Genomic DNA, 22,084 nt, shown 5'->3' with positions numbered 1-22,084 from the left:
TACTCCGTATCTAATACAGCACCTTAAATTTATATTTTATGTATGCATATGAATGCATATGCATTTTCTTCTAAAATCCTGAACTGCAAAACAGTGGGACACTGATGATTCAATTGTCTGCAACACAGTTATGTCGTTGTTCATTAAAAACGCAGCTGGCATTTATTAACCAAAGCTGTTGTATGATAAGATGACTGAAATTCTGCTGGCATCATCTGTTTTGTTTATCATGCTTTATCATTATGAGGGATCATAATGAAAAATGTACTCAGTCGCTTCTGACAACTTGATAGAGAAGAAATTATGATATGTCCAGTAAGTAATATAGTGAGCAGCCAATGTGTGCTGTTTTTATACTGTCCACTATGTAATTTATAGGGTGTGAGGCACAGTTTGGAAAATGTCTGACTAGGGAGCAGATGGAAACACTACCATGGTTTGTCATCTTCAGCTATTCCAAAAGTATAAGACACAGTAACGTTTTTATTTTTTACATATTTTCCCAAAAATGTTCACCATAGACCACTGGTCAAACAACACAGCACTTCTTGAGCTAATGTTGGTTTTGGGCTCAAACAAAGCTTTCATAATGTCACAGAGCAACAGGCCACATTTATTCACAAAACATTATGTGTTCCGTATCCAAATATTGTGCAGATTTTTTCAGACTAACTGCACTGACTTCCTTTCAGTTCGCTTCTAGTGTGATTACAGAGAGATCACACCATACTTACCTATGCAAAATGTCAATAGCCACTTATTAAAAGAAGTTGCATTAACTGAAACATTTCTGTCATTCCACTAATATTCCATAATAATCCAGAATTTCTACCATTTCAGGACTTTCCTTTCAGTGTAAAATGACAATAGGGATTGAAACGGAAGAAAAAGGAAGAAAAAAGTCTTAAAGCGCTCTCTTTGGACAATTGAGTGATAGAAAAGATTTTAAGTGATAGAAAGATTTTAAGTGATATTTTTATTTTATTTTGGATATTGCATTTATGCATTTAGCATAGGGCTAAATTCATACATTTTTACATATCATGTGTTCCCGGGGAATCAAACCCTCAACCTTGCGCTTCATAACGCAGTGCTCTACCAATTGAGCTACAGGAATACAATTTGTTGTTGATTAAATCAGGAGAGCAAATTGCAAAAGTACTACAATTACATATTTATTACATAATTACAGTTTCTTTAGTGGAACATGAACAATGAAAACACATTTGCATTTATATCTTCCATAAATCCATTTTAGACCATATTGAGATCATCTTGGGTATATTTACACCTGGCTTTTTAATGTGGCCAGTTGAGATCTCAAGACACAAAACACATTAAGAAGTGTGTCATGACTGATTTGTAAGAGAATATTAAAATCGTACATTTTAGATAATGCACAAACATCAAGGTTTAAAACCTTATTCACAGCAAAATTGCATGCTAGTTTTAGTGTGTCACAATACGTCTGTCAGTTTTCCCTGGCACAGTGGGCAGAATCAGCTTGGATTCTGCCTTGAGGGTCATGTGGGCACAGCTTGCCACTCAATCACACACACACACACACACACATACACACACTGAGAGAGAGAGAGAGCAAGAGGACCTGGATGCATGTCTGAGGGTTACTGAGTTGAGTGGAGTGTGTGGGGAGCTGGTCTCTGGTCTTTCTGCCATCTGTGAGAATGTTATGCCACAGTGCATCACTATGCCAACCACTTTCATTTTGCTCGCTCTCGCTATCTTCAGTAGAAGGATTGTCAGTGTAGTCTCATCTAGACGTGTCAACTGAAAGCCTCTATCAGACACGAGAGTCATACACAGTGTGCAATATATGAAACTACAATAATTGAATATAAAATACAACAAAGCCTTCCACACAACCTAATACTGAACTGCATTTCTGTTTATTGCATCTCCCAGAAACACCCAGATCCTCTTATTAAAGGCAGTACAGAGTCTTCATCTATGGCTGGCTGTCATAATATGCTTTCATGAGTGAAATATATAAAACCTTGGCAAACACACAACATTCAATGGCGGTGAAATTCAATCTATCTCTTTGTCAATTTGCGGCTTGCATGAAATGAATGAGAGGTAAATCTCCCTTTTCAATTATGAATGTCTCACTCATCTGAATTGATTATTTTTGAAATGGATGCTCCATTATTCATTATGGGGATCGGTTAATGACACGTAAATATGCGATGGAGATCAGAGGGTGTGTAAAAACGGTCCTTATGCACTTACTATAGTCTAATAATGGATTTCACATCACATATTCTTTATTATATATCATGAAATTACTGTTGGACACAATGGAATCAATCCAATGCAAATTACATTATTACTTGTAGGATGGTCATTACTGATTCAATTTGTGGCATCAGGTATGATTTGATATCTTTGTATTTATGCTATAGAGGACTGTACTGTCCTATTATCTGCAGTCTAAAAATAAAAGTTCCAGTTAAAGCCAAGAAGGGTTTTTCAGTCTGACATTGTGTCAACCATGGAACCTTTGAGACTACACATGGAGCAGTCTGCTGTAAGTGTAAGACTAGAGCTCATCAACAGTGAAATGGGAGAATAATGTATCTCACTGACTTCTGAAATGTAACAAATGATGTATATCTGAAATGTAACTGATATGTACACACTTTAGCTAAATTTGGTTGTCAGATCACTTGCAGTGCTTAATGCTGTTATGTACACACACCGTACAGTAACTTACAGGAGTAACCACCCATTCTATAACCAAATTGACTCCTAAGTCACTACAGTCCTACTTTTTCACTACATATAGTGAAAAATGAATTTGCTGAAATCTACACAGTGTTTTTATGGAACCAAACAACTAGTTGTAAATGTTGTACATAAAAACACGCGTTAGAGTTGTAATGCAAGAAATTACATGAAACGAGGTATGTCTTGGCTCAATGTTGCCAGATCTTGCCTTAACAAAAACAGCAAATCAGAGCAAACATGTAATAAACTTAAATACAAAAACATTGTTTTGGAAATAAGCCACATTTAAACATTTTGCCACCTACAACCGGTCTTCTTTATTATTTCCTTAAAATGGATTGCTTTATGCAAGCCCAAAAATAAGCCTAGAGACGCTTGATAAGCATTGTTTATAGTAAGTGGACATAGGAACACTTCAAACATGATGGCTCTGTCAATGGTAATCTAATTAATCCTCTGGTACTCCTGATTTCAGAGTCACACTTGTGATCTTCACAGTCAAAAGTTAGCGGTCGCCTAAAATGTTACTTATTTCCCCCCCAGTAAAATCAATGTAATACATTTTTGTTCTATAATATTTTTTTTTTCTTTTGTATTTTGAGATAATTTCATGGTACTAATTGATATTTATGCAATAATTATGATAATTATGATATATATTTTATATTACTTTTTCAATTAATGCAGTATTTCGTGTTAAAATGGAGGCAAAGCCTTTAAAATCGAATTTGTGAAGTTTGATTACTGCTAACTAGTGGAAGTCATAAATACTTATTTTTATTATGTTGTGGGTCTAAAGAGAGAGAGAGAGAGAGAGAGAGAGAGAGAGATTCTCAAAGACAGCTTTTTAGTAAAGGTTTAGAATTTTTTTTTTTTTATGTTGATTTAAAGTGTTCGTTTTTAATTACTATTACTACAGTTAAATCCGAATACAGAAAAAGCATTTTGTAACACAAAACTTCTATAAAAATGTTACAAAATTGAACAGGAATGTTTTATTTGAGCTTAATACTTCTGGGTCTGATTTGATTTCAGTTTTCTGACTTGTTTTGGCTATATGGTTATGAACATACCAATTAATTTGAGTGTGTGAAATTGTGTATGTGTGTGTTTGTCTGTGAGTGTGTGCACTTGTGTGCGTGTGAGTGAATATGTCTCTTGATGTTGGCTCTTGATGTTTTAAAGTGTAACCCTTTGCAGTCCACTTCTTTACTGCACTGTAGTCGAATTATTGCTTTTATTTTACATATTTGCAGTTCATATGTGTTAGTTTGTGTGTGTGTGCAGGCATTGGGTTTTTTAAATATTTTTTTTATTGGATTTCCCTTTCATTTCCTATGGTTAGTCATTTTTGAACGAAGACCATTTTTTATTACCACTTATCAGTTTATGCAACCGGCCCCCGGATAACAAATTTTAGACTCCAGGCATTTTGGGCCTATGGGTTCTTTACAAGAGACAATTAATGCTGAAAACAAAGTCTGATTTTTAAAAGTGAAAATGTTCTGGTGATGGATGGATGATGATGATTCCAATCAATATTTCAGTGTAGCACCTCCAGATTGTTCTGTGAACTTTAGGTGGAGGTAGATTGTAGGTCGGATAATGGAGAAAAGAAATATAGTCCCTAATTTTCATTAAATGTTTAACGCTATAGACTTATTATGTTCCGTAGTGGAGGACAAGAACATTGAGAACCAGATTTATTTGACAGATTTAAGTTAGGGATTTGAAAAACAACATTTTTTCAAAACAGAATTGGAAGACTGTCTGAATGACCAGTCAGACTAGTCTGGGTTTGAGTTTGGTCTGACTCATGCCCCTGATGTGTTACCCCTTTGTCTCCCAAAACTTTCCTTCCAGTTCTACTGTAAAATTGAATAATTTAAGATTTAATTTAATTGATAAGTAGCTTCTGATGTGTTTCCGAGCAACATGTATGTTATTCAAAGTACCTCAATAGTGATATTCAACATCACAGTTAGCATTCTAAAACATAAGGCCATATGTAAGTTATTGTAACTGTAGGTGGGTGTCCATGTATGTACAATCCATATGTAAATTAACTGCTTGAATGGAACTTGTGAGGATGAGCTTGTTTTTTAAGAACAATATTAGAAGACAAATGAGTTGAAGTTTTGCATTTATGCACGGTTAGGACAATATTTGGACAACTTTTCACCCCACTCACTTGGACAACTTTTTCCCTCACACTCACAACTTATTTGGACAGCAGTTGTGAGTGGGTTGTCCAACACTAGCCCCGCCACCTGCATTAAAAATGTAGCACGTTAAACTGAAAAAAATTAATCGCCTTCATTAACGCACTTTAACTTTTTTGAAAGTTGAATAAATACGTTTTGCATTAAAGGTGCCATATGCAGAAACTGAGGTAAAAATATCCATAACATGACCTACACGCATCAAAAGAATGAGAAGAAATAAGGGCGATGATGTCATTAAAAAAATGTCAAGTTATAGTGCTGCAGAGATATCAACCTTAATTAGCATTAGCATTACTAGCCCCGGCCCGACAGGTGTTGTAATACCAGTTTCGGCCGTGGGAGGCGGTATGCGGGCAACATAACCACCAGCCAACCTGCAATACACGAATAACTCGCAGGGCGTACCTGGACCTGATGTCAATCATGTGGAAAGTACAGCCCACTACTTTCAGTTCAGAGAAGTGAGCGGAAGGATAGCTGAAGCCCTTGGCAAGAGACCAACACCCGCTACAGGGAAACAACCGCGCTCGGAATCACAAATCCAATCCGATAAGAATACCAGAGTAAACATCGGCACTGCTTTTAATCGCTGGAGACAGCTGATGGACCTGAAAGAAATGAGGTTAATTAATTAGCTAGCTATAACTTAACGTTACCCATTTTATTATATAGGGCTGTGCATGTCTTTACTCATGTACATCTCATCAGTAAAGACGCTCCTGTAATTAGAAGTATATCTCCAGCATGTGTGTTCAGATCAGGATTGCCAGGTTTTCACAACAAATCCTGCCCAGTTGCTTCTCAAAACTAGCCCAATCTCGCTTCCAGAAGGTTCCCCGATAAAACATTGCTTCCCGGGGTTAAAATATAGGTTTTTTAGCAGGGTTGCCTTGGTATAATTCGCATTTTAGGGGCTAAATATCACGTTATTTGTATTGGGGTCACTGTGACCAGCGGACATGAAAAACAACCACCACAGACTTGGTAACACTGGTTGGCATTTACTACACAGAGCCGTAATTCACTGACAATCTACACAACATCGATGTTAAAATCGCAGGCAATTCTTTGTCGATTTTGAAAGCTATTTTGTGTTAGTTGTCGGTAGACTAAGGCTCTGTGCAGTAACTGCCGCTCCACCTGAACCAGTGTTGCCAAGTCTGCAGTTGTTTTTCATGTTTGCGGTTTGAAGCAATCCCAATACCAATAACATGATATTTATCCCCTAAAATGCTAATTTTACCAGGGAAACCCTTCCCAAAAATTTATATTTTAACCCCGGGAAGCAATTTTTATCGGGGAACCTCCCGGAAACGCGATTGGGCTAGTTTTGGACTAGTTTTAAGAAGCAACTGGGCAGGATTTGTTGTGAAAACCTGGCAACCCTGATCTGAATGCACATGCTGGAGATATACTTCTAATTACAGGAGCGTCTTTACTGATGAGAGGTGCATGAAAATCGCATTTGATTTTTTGCACAGCCCTATGTATCATAACTAACCTGCTCTGTCTAGTCTGTTGGTCTCTGTGTCCTCTTTGCTTCGTGGTTTTTCTGTGCGTGAAAAAATTGATGTGTGGCGTGAAAGCGTGTGAAAAGAGTCAACTGCGTGTGTCTTACGGTGAATGCTTGAGAGTTGGCACATTAGTTCTCAAGCAGAATAAAGGACAGGTTGATTATTGCTGTTTAGCGTTTGTATTAATCTATGATGTGTCCCTGTTTGCCTACAGGGACATAAAAAAATAAATTAAAAGTGATGCGTGGACCAAGGTGTCTGAGAATGTTCATTTTAAGTAAAGGATCCTAATATTTCGTCCACAATATTTAATGAGGTTATAACTCCTTGTGGTTAGTCTGCACGAGATCAACAAGCTTGTTTGCTTTGCGGCCGCTTTAAATACAAAATAAGAATTCTATCTACTTTAGAGCGTCTGAGCGCTCTCAAATCTTTCTGCAGCGTCGTGAGCAGTGCAGCAAGAACGATTTTTGGTGCTCTAGACTCCGGCGGTGTGAACGCACAGTTAGGCTTTGGCTATGGCTGTAGTGTTGTTGTGAAAGTAGGGGCGGAGCATAGAGACTATGCCGTTTCTCGTTTGTTACTCTAGAGTAGACCAATTCACTTTATTGAGGCATACTGCCCCCATCTGGTATGGAATGTGGAGTATGACTTGATTTTTTTTGCCAAACATTACAGATGGCACCTTTAATACATTGTTAGGATAGGACAATATTTGGCTGATATTTGAAAACTGAATCTGGAATCTGTCAAAATAAACAAAATATTGAGAATATCTTAAATTAATTAAAATTAAATTAAATTTGTCCAAATGAAGTTCTTAGCAATCCATATTACTAATCAAGAATACGTTTTGATATATTTACATTAGGAAAAACTACAAAATATATTCATGGAGCATAATTTTTACTTCTTTACTTTTACTTGAGAACAGAACAGACTGGGCATATGCCTAACTCCAGGTTCACAAAGACACATTTTAAGTGCGCACCCTCTCTCTGCGCAGAGCAGCATGTATCTGAGCAATTAATCTGGTTTTGTGACAGCGCAAAGGAAATCTGCATGCAAACAGAGAGATTCGCGCTTGTGCACTATTTTAATGTGCTTTCGCGTTATATTTATGCGCTCTTGCTGCTGACCGCATACACATACTGTATACACACTGCAAACACCTGAGGCACCGCTACAATTAATGAGCTCTATGAACAATGCATGGCAAAAAAAAAAAAAAAAAGTCCCTGTACACGGGATTTATTTATTTTTTTGCCATAAGTCTATACATTTTGTTACATCTTTACTATAGTGATAATTTTGACTTATGTCTGTTCTAGAGACGTTACAACTTTTTGATAAAGCTCTAATCAGTTTTCTTTTGGAAATATGTTTCAAATTAATCCTGAATGCATTTATGACTGTTAAAGCATATTGGTATGTGTCACAATCGCAAAATTGATCAAAGAAATCGCAATAGGTTTTTTTTTGTCCATATCGCACAGCCCTAGTTCATTCAATAAATACAGTTAACAATCTAGCATCTGAGTACTTAGTTATTAACTCGACAATAGCGGGGTCAGTTAATTATTTTTTTAAGTGGGCCGCGCAAACATATGTGTATGGTTATGTGGGCCGCGAGCTGAAAAAGGTTGGGAATTAATGATTTAGAATATATTTAATAATCCCACAACATAATTGAATATTCACTTAAATAACTTAAATTCACAGTTAAACAGTTAGTTAGGAACAATCAAAGCTGACTTTCAAACTGAATTTTTTACATCATTACTCCAGTCACACAGTCCTTATGCTAACATCATATGCAAACAATTTTTTACCTTTATATCCAATTACATATTATCCATTTATAGCTACTATTATCCTAAAATTCCATTACATATATAATTTTAATGTGCAACAACTATTTCAGCAAAATCCATACTTTTAGGCTAAAATAAATTGCTGCCCTTTCTGCTGAGCTCTGCTAGGGATGGGCGATACCACATATTTTGTTTTCGATACCATACCGATACTTTTAATGGCCAGTATCGTCGATATCGATATCGAACTTCTAAACTGGACTTTCTAGATTATGAAATTTAACATTCAATACATCTTAATTGCAACATAGGTTTACACATAGTTAAAATATGTTTAACTGTGGTGGTAACCAAGGAAATATACAAATACTATATTTAAACTATGTTCACTTTACCATATTTCACTGCCATAAGGGACTGCCAGTAATAGGCTCTTGCATGCATAAAATGCAACCTTTTCATTCGGAGAGTGTATGATTTATATTAACAATACATAATAGAACATGAGCAATATGAACTTTTAACATTCAAATTTAAATAGATGTACTGCACAAACTAGGGTTCAATTTCAATAGGTTTATTGTGAAATAACTCAAACATATAGCCTGTGTTTTTTCTGCATTGTTCTGGGCTGCCTTTTCCGAAAACATAAATGCTTTCTTATTATAGGCTACCCTTGGAAAACGCAGCTCTATTTAAATGCACTGTCAGAAGTGAGTGAATGCTCTCTGTAACTGATTAAGTCTGCCTTGCAACATTTGTGTGTGTTCAGATGAGAGGGAAAATCCCTTCCACACAATTATTTGCTAACATAGGTTATTTGTCCAATTTAAGGCATATTGTAGGCATTGTTTTTTGTTTAATAAACAAAATCACTGTTAAATGAAAACAACTTTGTATCAATATTTTTTATTTGAGTATCGATACTTTCGATACTCACTTCATTATCGATATATTCGCCCATCCCTAAGCTCTGCCAGTTTAATACAAAATTTGTTGTCAATCATTTCAATTATTTTTTGATTATTTTGTCCGACCCTCTAGAAAAAAAATAACAATAATAATCACAAGTTGACTTATAGAGTATCTGACTGGTCAGTAGCTGGATGACTAGTAGAGCATCCTGGCCCACCTGTAATTTGTGTAAAAGGATTGGCTAAACACAAAACAGGTGGAAAATTAGTATGGACCATTGTGCGCGCACACGCACACACACTGACTGACCAGCTGAATGAGGAGGTTGTTTAGGTTTGTCAGTGGCTTATTGATGAGCAGTAGTTCCTCTGCAGCCTCAGTGTCTTCATTACTGTCTGATCTCTACAAAAAAGAGAAAGAGAGAGCGAGAGCATTATTAGATCGAGAAGAAAAAACAAGAGAGAGAAAGCAGAGGAAACAAATGGAAGAAAATGAGGACAGTCAGTCATCGGGGGGATGCTTAGTGAAGAGAACTCAAGACCCAACGCAGCAGAGGATTGAGCGTCTGAGAGATTCCTGTTCATGTAATCATCACAGGAAGTACAGTAGCTTGAAGCTGGTGCTATTTTTAACAGAGATACTCCTCAGAGGTGTGCTGGGGTCTCTGCACACTGCCCAGTCCTGCTGCTGGAATGGAACAATGTGTACAGCTCGCTGTCTACCAACAGCCACAACATCTTACTCTTTAGTAACAGCTGTCAGAGAGAGAGACAGACAAAAAATAGACAACAACAGCAAAAATGCATCCGAAATGCAAACTCTGTTACCCATCAGCCATCAGCGAGAGCAGCCGTGCAGCGAGTCTGGTTCAAAAGTTCACGCCTCTGTCTCCAGTTGTCTTATTCTGGCTAATATTTCAGTGAATGTGAGTGTCTGGGATCCTCGCGCAGATTGACAGACCGGGGCAATGAGATTACAGCAAGCCTTCGGTTAATAGGACTGCAGCTTTTCACAATTAAACTCCCTTCACTCATTTCAAATATTAATGATGGAGCTCGGGCTGACATCGTGAGAGAAACCGTGAACGCGAGAGGGAAGGACAGTCAGCACAGTGGGAAAAGTGCTCGGGAACGTCTCGCTCATCATTATCACCCAAATGAATTTGGGTTGCACGGACACTTTTTAATAAGCTTTGCATTTCTCTCTTTCTGTCGCTGTCTTTTTTTTTTCTCTCTGAGAACTGAATTCCATTACAAGCTCTTTTTCTGCAATGTCCGTGCATAAATATGTATGGAAGGACACTGAGTGAAAGACAAAGGCCTTGGGTGGATAATGAGGGTTGAGGAGGAACTGACAGGGGAATGACTTCCTGTGAGTCCTGTGTGCCACATATCTGACTTTAAAGCACTGTTTACTACGGGTCTGCTGAAGCACACCGGTAAAAATAGCACTGGGAACTATTAGACGTCAAAGTGCTGGAAATTGAACACGAACGCTTGCACGAACGAGCGCGCTCGGTAACTCTGACAAAGATGTCCACGGTGAGTAATTATTGGTAAAAGGTGTGGTGGATCCACTCGGAGTGAGTGGCTGGATGTATGCTGCTGGTATCTGCATAGCAGTTGTCATTGCATAACAATCTAATCATCAGTGAGGAGAGGATCCAGACATGAACCCCCTAAAAGCATGCCTACGGCGACAGTAGCAGGCAAGCGCTCCCTGAGGACGGGGGGACTGGGGGTGTAGGGAAAGAACGAAAGAGAGAGAGAAACGAGGAGAACAGCTCAAGAAATGAGGGCGACAGAGTGAGAAATGTTGACAAACAAGAGGATAGGACGGCGAGGGTGAGAGAGGGGAAATTAAATATGAATGTATAACTACCGGAACGAGAAAAATAGCATGAGATGATTAAGCTGACTCTGACATGACAACCGAGAAAGACCAAGAAAAATTAAGATAGGACATCCGGATAAAAAAATAAATAAAATAAAAATATTTGTAACTTTTTATTTTTATTAGTATTTTTATTTTATTGATTTGATTGATTATATTATTAATTTGTATAATACTCCAACACTGGACAAAATGGGGATATAAATGGGGATGTGATTAGTTTTTTTTTTTTTTTTTTTACTGAAGATGTAAAGATTTTTTTTTAAAACGTGAAAATGTGATATTTGCAACAAACATCTTCCCAAATTCATAGTGATAATCATTTGTAAATCATTTTGTAAAAGCTGATTTTCTTCAACAAAAACAAGCACTGAGATCTTCCTGTGGGTTTCTGCCAAAATAAAAGCTAAGAAAAAGCAACAAATCCATCATTTAACAACTTCCAACATTAATACAGTGCCTTGCATAATTATTCATACCCCTTCATTTGTTATGTTGCTGACTTATGCTAAACTGCTTTAAATATGTATGTTCCCACATCAATCTACACTCCACACACCACAATGATAAAGCAAAAAACTAGTTTTAACATCTTTGCAAATTAAAAAGAAGAAAGAAAAAAAACCTTTGCATAAGTGTTGTCTGGAACAGTTGAAATATAGCTCAGGAGCATTCAATTCAATTAAATGGGCATGCTTGGGAAAGGCACACGTCTTAATAAAAGGTCTAACAGCTGATAATCCATATCAGAGCAAAAATCAAGCACTTATATCAAAATAACTGCTTGTACAGCTTAGAAACAGGTTTGTGTCAAGCCGCACATCGGGGGAAGTGTTCATAAAACTGAGCCAAACGGAGCAACTGATGGAGAAGGGCTTTGGTTAATGTGGTGATCAAGAACCTGATGGTCACTCTAGTTGAACTCCATGATCATATGTGAAGATAGGAGAAATCTACAGAAGGACAAATATCACTGCAGCACTCCACCGATCTGAGCTTTATGGCAGTGTGGCAAGACTCAGTCCTCTCTTCAGTTTAGACACATGAAAACACACTTGGTATTTAAAAAAAAAAGCACCTGAAGGACCCTCAGACTGAGAAACAAGATTCTCTAAACTGATGAACCTCAATTCTAAGCATCATGTCTGAAGGAAACCAGCTCTGCTCATCACCTGCAGTTAAATCCCAAAAGTAAAGTGTGCTGGTAGCATCCTCATGCTGTGGGGCTGTCTTTCAGCGGCAGGGACTGAGGGACTCGTTAGAGTAGAAGGAACGCTCAGTGCAGCAAAACATTGAGGGGGGTCATATGATGCAATTTAAATTTTTCCTTCTCTTGAAGTGTCACAAGCTCTTGGTGCATAAAAGAAGATCTATAAAGTTTCAAAGACTAAAGTCTAAAATTTAGGACTCGTCCACACTCCCCTAAAACAGCTCGTTCTAACTCGCCCCCACATCTCTACGTCACTGTTTGGGAAGATTTGCATAACGCTTGTCTAGATGTTCATGCAAAGAAAGAAAGCATGCTTTTTTTTCTCGTTGTAGTATTGTTGTTGCTGCCACTGCCATGTTGTGTAGGCGCTGTGTGTTCGGTTGTGAAAGCGAAACTACTTTGTTTGGTCTTCCAAAAGAAGATGATATCTGCTTCATCATGCCTGGAGCTGATCTGTGCTGGTTGCTGAGAAAATACATCAACTTTGCACTGTGGATCGCTGGATCGGCTTTCACCATGGGCGAAGTGGAGTCCAGCCCAGGGTCACCACATGTGGTTGCCACAAGCTCCTTCATAGAATGCGTCGGCTCACTGTGAGTGATGCCGTTTTGTTGATAAAGCAAAACTACTTTGTTTGGCCTTCCAAAAGAGGACACGACTAGAAATCATGTTTATATCACATTTATAATAGGGTTTAAAGTCTCGTCACTCCGTCACACGCTTGAGGTAATCGACCAATCACAACGCACTCGACAGTTGTGTTTTTCAGAAGGCGGGGCATAGTGGAGAAACAATGTGTTTTTGAACTTTAAACATCATAAACACATTTCATTACACAAAATACAAAAATGAATAAAACAAATCATTTTAATGAAGACCTAGTCCAGAGCAGTCAAAAGCCCAGATTGGGCAGAAGGTTTACCTTCCAACAGGACAATAAACCTAAACACACAGCAAGTTTAGCTTATAGACAACTCTGTAAATGTACTTGAGTGGCCCAGCTAGAACCTGGGATTGTACCCTGTCAAATATTTCTGGAAAAACCTAAAAATGTGTGTCTGACCCCATCCAGCCTGACAGAGCTTGAGAGGTGAAGAGGCAAGGAGAAGAATGAAAGATAATTGCCAAATGTTGATGTGCAAAGCTTGTCGCATCGTACCCAAAAAGACTTGAGGCATAAGGTTCTTCAGCTCCATATTTAGTTAAGGCTATGAATACTTATGCAATGTACTTTTTTTTTTTTTATAAATTAATTTATTTGTGACAATTCTGTTATTGCTTTGTCATTATGGTAAATGGAGTGTAGACTGATGTGGAAAAAAGTAATTAAAAGCAGTTAAACATAAGGCTGCTTCATAACAAAATGTAAAAAAAAAAGAAGAAAAAAAGGGGGTATGAATACTTTCGCAAGGCACTGTAAATTTAAGTATTGTAATTTTACTGTTGTTCTGTTGATAAAAAAAGACAACAACAATCATGATGATAACCCTACAACAGTAAAAAAAATACTTCAGTAAAAAAAAAAACGTATTCATTTCAAGTTAAATTGTGCTTTGTTGAGAGAATTGTATGTCTGAGAGAATGTAAAAAAAAAATAAAAATAATTTTTAATTGCGGTTTTGCAATTATTATTAATATATATATATTTTGTATTATTATTATTATTATTTGAAAAGCAGGACAAAACAGTAAAAAGCACAATGTGGCAATTTATTTAATGCAATGGTGAAACAAATGACAAAATAGGCCTACATGTTTCATTTTGTTTGGCTTATGCCAAGAATCCCTACATTCAACATTTCTCAAGATATTTACAAGAGTATTTAGTGGATTTTTATTATAATTATTATTATACATTTTTTTAACACTTTTTTCTTTTTTGACATTTTATTGATTATTGCAAAAAGCTACATCCTTTGAAAATTTTCTGTAGTATAGACTTATGTCATATGTTGATACCTCAAAAAATCGACAAAATCTGTTATTTTTCAAGAAGATAGATAGATAGATAGATAGATAGATAGATAGATAGATAGATAGATAGATAGATAGATTCTGACCCATCTATCATTTATGCAAAAGAAATGGTTAGAGGCAAAACAGATGAAAAAATTTGTATGGGAAATGATGTCAACATTTTCCCCGGTGGAAACACTACCAATAGTGTTTAAAATAATAATCTGAATTTAAAACTAGTTGAGCTCTATATTATTTTCCCTTAAAAGGGTAAATTCACCTTCAGTTGGTCCCCATTGACTTCCATTGTATGGGGGGAAAAACACTATGCAAGCCAATGTGGACCAGCTGAAGGTGAGCTATACCTAAAAAAAAACAAAAAAAAACTAAAACCTCCTGACTTTACAACGGTCCCAGTTCGGTTCCAGTAAGGCTTACATTTGATACATCACTTATATCAGTAGTTACATTTGTAAAACATATGGGGCCAGACAGCAATCACTGAGAAATATTAAATATATTAATACAGTCGTAAAGGTTTTTGGAAGGTGACCATATAATGACAGGATCAACAGAATCACTGACCATGCAAAGTTATATCCAATCTTACAGCTTCTTTGTCTCCATGACATAATGGCAGTAGACCTAGTAACGTTTGCACAATATGCACAATAGTATTAGAAAGCTACATCAGGCTAAAGCTGTTTAGCTATATATGAATATGCATTGCATTATCAACATCATTCCTGTTGGTGGAGTGATATGTGATAACTAGGTTTTACTGAATAATTCATACATGTGCATACATTTATACAAGAAAAAAAAATACATACTCCATATTTTGACTTAGTATACCCTCAATTTACGTCCTTTGTAAGTGCTGCAGTAAGGAGTGACAGCCCCATATTCATTTCTCTGAGTGACAGCACAGTTTATCAGACTTTTGAATATCAGCATGAAGTTCTTCAGCTTAAATATACAGTAGCTTCCCAGGCTTCTCATTGTTAAACAACAGTTAAGCTGAACTTTTGAAATAACTACATAAAAAATACTTAAGGGGACATTATTTTGGTAACACTTTAGTGTTGGGATCAATTTTCACTATTAACTAGTTGCTTATTTGTATGTGTATTAATAAAATATTGGCTTTTTTTAGTACTTATAAAGAGCATATTCTGCATGACCATATTCTACAAAAGTAATATAGTTACTGTAATCCGTTACTTTGTAACTCGTTACCCCCAACACAGTTTGAAAGTATTCTCAGTAACTTTACAACAAGGTTGCATTTGTTACAGCGAGTATTAATATTTTTTAACTTTAGATAATAAAAATACAGCTGTTCATTGTTCCCTTTCTTCCCCATTAAAGAACACTGATAGATAAAACCTTTGATTTTAGTTATGTATTGAATGTTGGAATCAACATTTAATAAGATTAAACAATTCTTTAGGATTACTGGTTACAATTTATTGATCTTGTAGAGAGTAATAATACATTTACATACTGAACAATATTAATTAACTATATTTGTACTTACTGTATGGTTAGGGTTAGTATTAGGGTTGGGTTTAGGGTTACTTGCATATAATTATGCATAATTTATTGTTATTATAATAGTAAGTATATGTAATGTGTAACAAGGACACCTTAAAGTAAAGTGTTAGAAATTATTGGTCACACTTTATTTTAGGGTCCAATTCTCACTATTAACTAACCATTAACTGTGACTTTGTCCTCAATTAACTCCATATTTGCTGCTTATTAATAGTTTATAAGTTTGTTGTTAAGTTTAGGGTAAAGGGTAGGATTATGGATGTCATGCATTATATGTACTTTATAAGCACTAATAAACAGCCAATATGTTAATAATAGACATGCTAATAAGCAACTAGTTATTAGTGTGAATTGGACCCTATGCTAAAGTGTTACCAAATTATTTTTCATAGTTCATGTGGTTAACTAATATTAACAATCAGGACCTTTTCGTAAAGTGTTACTTTAATACAGTTTACATAAATTGTTTTCTATTTTAATATATGTGACCCAGACCAAATTCTTAATTCACTGGGGTATATTTTTAGCATTAGCCAAAAAAACTTTGTATGGGTCAAAATGATCGATTTTTCTTTTATACCAAAAATCATTAGGGTATTGAGTAAAGATCATGTTCCATCAAGATGTTTTGTAAATTGTCTGCTGTGAATATATCAAAACTTAATTTTTGATTAGTAACATGCATTGCAAAGGCAATTGCAAAGGCGATTTTCTCAGTATTTATTTTTTTTTTTTGCACCCTCAGATTCCAGATTTTCAAATAGTTGTATCTCTGCTAAATATTGCCAGAACCTAATAAACAATACATCAATTGACAGATTATTTATTCAGCTTTCAGATAATGTATAAATCTCAATTTCTTCACTTTAGACTGGTTTTGTGGTCCAACGTCACATATTTATTGATGTGATAGCAAAACTGAATATTCAGCAATCATTAATAATTCTAATATGCTAAATTGGTGCTCAATAAATATTACTATCATCTGTTTTAAAAACCGTTGTGCTGTTTTATACTTTTTGGAAACAGTTTATTTTATAGGATTCTTCAGTAAAAAAAAATATATATATATACGCATATGAATTAAAATCTTTACAATTTAATTAAAATAGATTTTTCTTCCAAATGCCATATGATAGAGTGGACAGTTTAGGAGAGTATGTCTGGTTTTTGCTCATTAGAGAGGCTAAATAACAGCAACACCGATGAAAACTTTTGTCATGCTATAGGCCTATTGCTATATTTTGTGGGGGAAAAAAAAAGAGTTGGTAACTGGTAAAAGCTACAGTGCTTTCTACCAAACAAAAGTCTATTTTTCTTCTCTTTTAAAAATACATTTCACAGATTCAATAACACAAACCTTGTGATCTTTGCCAAATGTCTTTTTTATGTGTGTGTGTGTGTGTGCAATATGCATCAGGCAGGCAGTAAAAGTCCATGGATGGCACATCAGAGGCTTAGACTACAGTTGGATAGCCTTTTTCACAAACAGCCTTATTCATAAATTTAAACACAATTGAAATTGGAGACAGAACTACAGAGTAAGAAGGACAGAGGCCAATAAAGAATATGAGAGAGAAAGTCTGTCCTCCCAATTAAAGAGAATAAATGTTAACAAAAATCTATGCTAAGGCAGACAAATTCTACATTACACTGACACAATAAAAATCTGGCTAAAACTCCATAAAGAACTTTTCCTGTCACAACAAGACACCTTTTTATGTAGCATATATATTGCACCGCCAGAGCCCCCCACTACAGTGAAGACATGTTTTATGCACTTTAAAAAGAGACATGCCATTTCCAGGCTCAGGGAAGTGTGCTTGTTTTTGGGGATCTAAATGAAAGAATGGGATTATGGCTTAACTTCACAGACACACGGGGAAGAAAATGTATGAATAAATTAGATGTCCTTTATAAATGACAACATTTCGCTTTTCCAAATAAATAAGCATGACTACACCGTCAATAAGAATGGGAAAGTCTGTGTCTGTACTTGTAATAATGCAGTATTTATAACAAAGATTCCTAATTTTTCAGAGCATTTACTATGTTTTAGAAAAAAAAAAATATATTTTTTATTTTTGCAATGGGTTGTCCTTATTCTCTTAATGATTAATTGGCGTAACGTTCAATACACCAATCAGAGTGTCATCTCCCACTCTCTTTAAGAGCGAGATGCGCTCGCGCCATGGCAGATCGCTATTTACATGGCGGAAATTGTTGACGGAAAAGCTGAACGCTTCTCAAGCGAAGAAACTGATCTGCTCATGTGCGAAGTTAAAGCGTGCGAGCAGATCATCTACGGGACAAGCAGGAATCCACCAAAGCTTCCCGGGCTGAGGAAGGCGTGGGATGAAGTAGAATTATTAGTAGTATTCATCATTCTAAGTAGTAATAGGCTGAACTGCAAATAGGTAGCCTAATTCTAATACATGCAATGACTATCCATCATTAAATTTTTATATTTATGTAGCCTGAACAATAATATTCTTTTACACTGTAATCCTGTAATGAGTTTTTAATATTGTGTGATGCGCATCCCTGTGTGTAATAAGCAAAGTCAAAGCGCACTGTGGAGCCGCCCAGAGGCGCATTTTCTTCCATTGTGCTCTTTAAATAAAAAATAAAAAATATTGCGCCATTGACTTTAGACTTTAGAGGTTTGAGTTGGTCTATGGTGCAGTCTGTTTTCAGCTCCTTAAAATAGCAAACACACCTCTTTTTTAGACCAGCATGCCCATGGGCACACAAATGGGCGCAAATCCATTTGCGAATTAAACGACGTGGCACGGGACGGGAAAATGCGAACAGTGCTGGATTGAAACTAGCAAACACACTTGAGCTGCACCTTGCATTGGGTGTATTATAGGGCCCCAGGTGTTAATCTGTGAAAAATATTAATAAAGTATTTGAAGGAACTTATAAAGTCAGAAAACAAACAAATAAACATTGGAATAGAAATGGATTTATCTGGCACCAAAAACTCTTCTCCAGAATTACTGAAAGTGATGGTGTGAAGGGGGAAAACCACTGCCTTATTAAATCAATCCACACTGATAGTGAACGTGGAATAAAGAAATAGCAACAAAAGAACAAAATCCTTTTCTCAGGATAGTGGAATGATTGTTACAGCTGAAGCCCAACATTATTCAATATGTGCATCAACATGAACAAGGTGGAACCACTGTGGAGCAACCTGCAGCCCCTGTACTCACTTCACACAGCACCAAATCAAACAGATGTTCTGTACAGATACATCTGCTGTCTTACACTGAACAGGATTTACAGTAGAGCACCACCAGTCAACTTCAATAAAACCACAAGCATGACCTTTCTAGAAAAGATCCACATCCGAGGAAACCCTACACATTAGGGTTATTAGGAATTAACCACATAACTCACTCATCACACTACTATAATCTAGTACTATAAATCAATTCCAAAGAAAAAATTTAACTCTACTGTAAATATACTGAGAGCTAAAAGCCGCAGGGACCTGAAAATGCCCTTTATAAAACTCCTGTTCGAATTTAGTCAGAAATATTAGAATCAGCTTTTTCACCCACTGCCCTTTTTGCCAGTGGGATGTGGAGGTCCAGTAACTGAAAAATCTGAAAAATGAGACAAATGTTTAATTGTAAGGCAAATTCTATAAAATATCCAATGAATACACCAACACATGCCAAATACATGACCCACATGGAAAATAACTTTTTTTTGTCCTGACCTTAACTAATTGTCATGGAAAGCTAAGATTTTGGAAATATTTTAATAATATAAATATTTATTCATTTGATATTCCATCCAATCCATTCCATGAAGAAAAAATAAATAAATTAAAAATAAAATATCCATCGTCATAGGATAGGAAATCTAACCCAATAATGCATAAAGGGGCTCAAACCGACCCATATTAATTTCCTAAGGAGTTTGGACTCACTTTAGAATCTATTTATATTATTTATTTATTTATTTATTATTATTATATATATGTTTTTTTTGCTCTGAGCCAAGAATTTGCTTTAGATACTGAATTAACAATATTCTTAAAACAGTCGGCAAAACAAATACCTGGATGATCTACTATTGTTGCTACTACAGTAGTTCAAATCCAATGGACACTTGACGATCCATAGGCCATGCGCCTAGAGCCGTTAATAGTGATGAAATGACACAACTCACTCTATATCTATAGACAATGTACATTCATATTGCATTCATACTACACATGCTTGATAATAATTTATTCATGCACAGGAATACTTCTTTAACAGTCACAATGTTCTTCATCAAAATTGATGAAGAACATTGTTACTGTTAAAGAAGTGTAGAAGCTACTCAGACAGTGAGCGATTTCAGATTCAGCAGAGAAAATCCACAGGAAAGTACAGCTGAGGCTCCAGAAAAAGAAAGAGGTGCAAACTCTGCCCAAAAGTTATTCTTAGAAAAGTGCAAATTGCATGTGAAATGTTTTGTATCTGTCTGCAAAGATCATTTTCACATGATCTAAGGAAAATGTGGGGAGTAAAGATTCAGAGTAGAATGTACTTTACAGTAAATCTAAATGGGTTTGTGTTTGTGTAGAAAATATATTACTAATGAAATACGTTGTAAAATTATACATTTTGTAGAATTTATAGTATAAATTGCATTTATAGATCACACCATGGTAATGCAAATTTGTGAAAACGATGACATTATGCATTACGTATGTATGTACTGGTGTATCGTTTTTTATTTTTATTTTTTTTACAAACTGACATTGCCAACTGCCAGGGCAAGCATTGTAGAGAGTTTTTGTAGATCCATGTGAACAGGGATTTTTGTCTTTTCTTTTCACTATAATTAGACCAAAATGAGATTGAGCTGCCCTCTAACATAATACACAGACATCAGGGAAACATTCTTTAACAAAATTATTAATAATTTATAAACTCCGTATATTTTGTCTTTTTATATTTCTATTTAACTTACATCAGTTGTTTTGCATAAAGTCTGTCTTTTAATTGTTTTCTTTGAATGCAACAAATCAGCAAATGCTTTGACTATACATAAACTTGTACATTTGCTAGCTAATCAAAACTGAAATAGAGAGAATGTTACCTGCAGGGCCAGTCGGACTACAGACGAAAGGTTTTTGAGCAGGCAGTGGATGATGTCCAGCAGACAGAGGAGCAGAAAAGAGCAGCTCTTCAGCCCTGAAAGCATTTCTCTCTCCAGTCTCACACCAGAGACTTCCACAAAGACATTACACACCACCGCAATCATACCTGAGAAGAGATAAATGCAAAAAAATTCTTCTATGCATCTGCTCTGACTGTCCATCTGATGGACACAAACACAACCCATATGACCTAAGATCGCACATTACATTACACGAAAGAATAACGAGTTTGAAAATAAATATTACCGAACTGGAACATTGCTTTTTAATTTTTAATTTGAATTACCTTGACTTTTCCTCACATGTTCCTTGTATTATCTCTGAACATATAATATGCATAAGACAAGTTTGTACAAAATGTAGTTGTAGTTCATGCATCTTTTCTGCAAATACATTTAACAAGTGCCTTGTTTAAAAGTCCCCTAGACTGCCTTGAAACAGGCAGCATTATTCTCTGGTGAAATAATTTTAATTGAAACAGGAAGACAGGGCGGAACATATTAAACAGCCCCGCCCCCCTTTTAAAAGCCATTAGTGTTTTGTTTATATCTGCTTGGGCCAAAGCGGCAGAGCTTGGTAAAGCCACATTTGACAGCCACAGTCTTATATAAGTGTTCTTGTTGCTCAAGTGGTAGATCATTGTTTTAACAAGCGCAAGGTTGGGGGTTCGATTCCCTGGGAACACATGATAGGTAAAAATTGATAGCCTGAATGCAGTGTAAGTCACTTTGGATAAAAGCGTCTGCTAAATGCATTAATTTAATTTAATTTAATTCAATTTAATTTAATTTAATATTTTAAATTTGATATATTACTATGGTGGCCATGCAAAACAAATCACAATTCTCAAAGCAAAATAAATTACAAATGCAAATCTATAAAAACAACTCTTAATATTTTGCATATATATTCTCCCCTTTAAATTCTCTCTGCCCCACATAAATAAATCCTAATTTAACACACCTCTGACATTTTTTTTTTCACAATAGTGTTTTCATTCATATAAAAAAAAGAAAGAAAAGAGAGAGATATTGATAATGGCAAATAGAAGAGAACTATGTCAAATTTAAAGGGGGGGTGAAATG

At 35.8% G+C, this 22,084-nt stretch overlaps 1 protein-coding gene across 4 annotated transcripts in view; it reads right to left on the bottom strand.

Moving 5' to 3' along the window:
• Positions 1-22,084, bottom strand: part of LOC113116192 (serine/threonine-protein kinase ULK4-like) — a 194,820-nt gene that overhangs the window by 34,637 nt on the left and 138,099 nt on the right. For 3 of the 4 annotated variants that reach the window (XR_003293986.1, XR_003293987.1, XM_026284177.1), the window contains 2 exons: positions 20,939-21,105; positions 9,526-9,618 (listed from right to left, as the gene is read on the bottom strand). Coding sequence is in view for 1 of the 4 variants with exons in the window: in XM_026284177.1 (XP_026139962.1) it covers positions 9,526-9,618; positions 20,939-21,105 (260 nt within the window). In the remaining 3 variants the exon portion in view is untranslated. The remainder of the gene's footprint in view (positions 1-9,525; positions 9,619-20,938; positions 21,106-22,084) is intronic. The other variant, XR_003293988.1, reaches the window with a different exon arrangement.

This window comes from Carassius auratus, chromosome 16 (genome assembly GCF_003368295.1).
Source record: "Carassius auratus strain Wakin chromosome 16, ASM336829v1, whole genome shotgun sequence".
NCBI classification, from domain to species: Eukaryota; Metazoa; Chordata; class Actinopteri; order Cypriniformes; family Cyprinidae; genus Carassius; species Carassius auratus.
The sequence above is the reverse complement of the archived record's forward strand: the minus strand, read 5'-3'. Positions and strand labels throughout refer to the sequence as shown.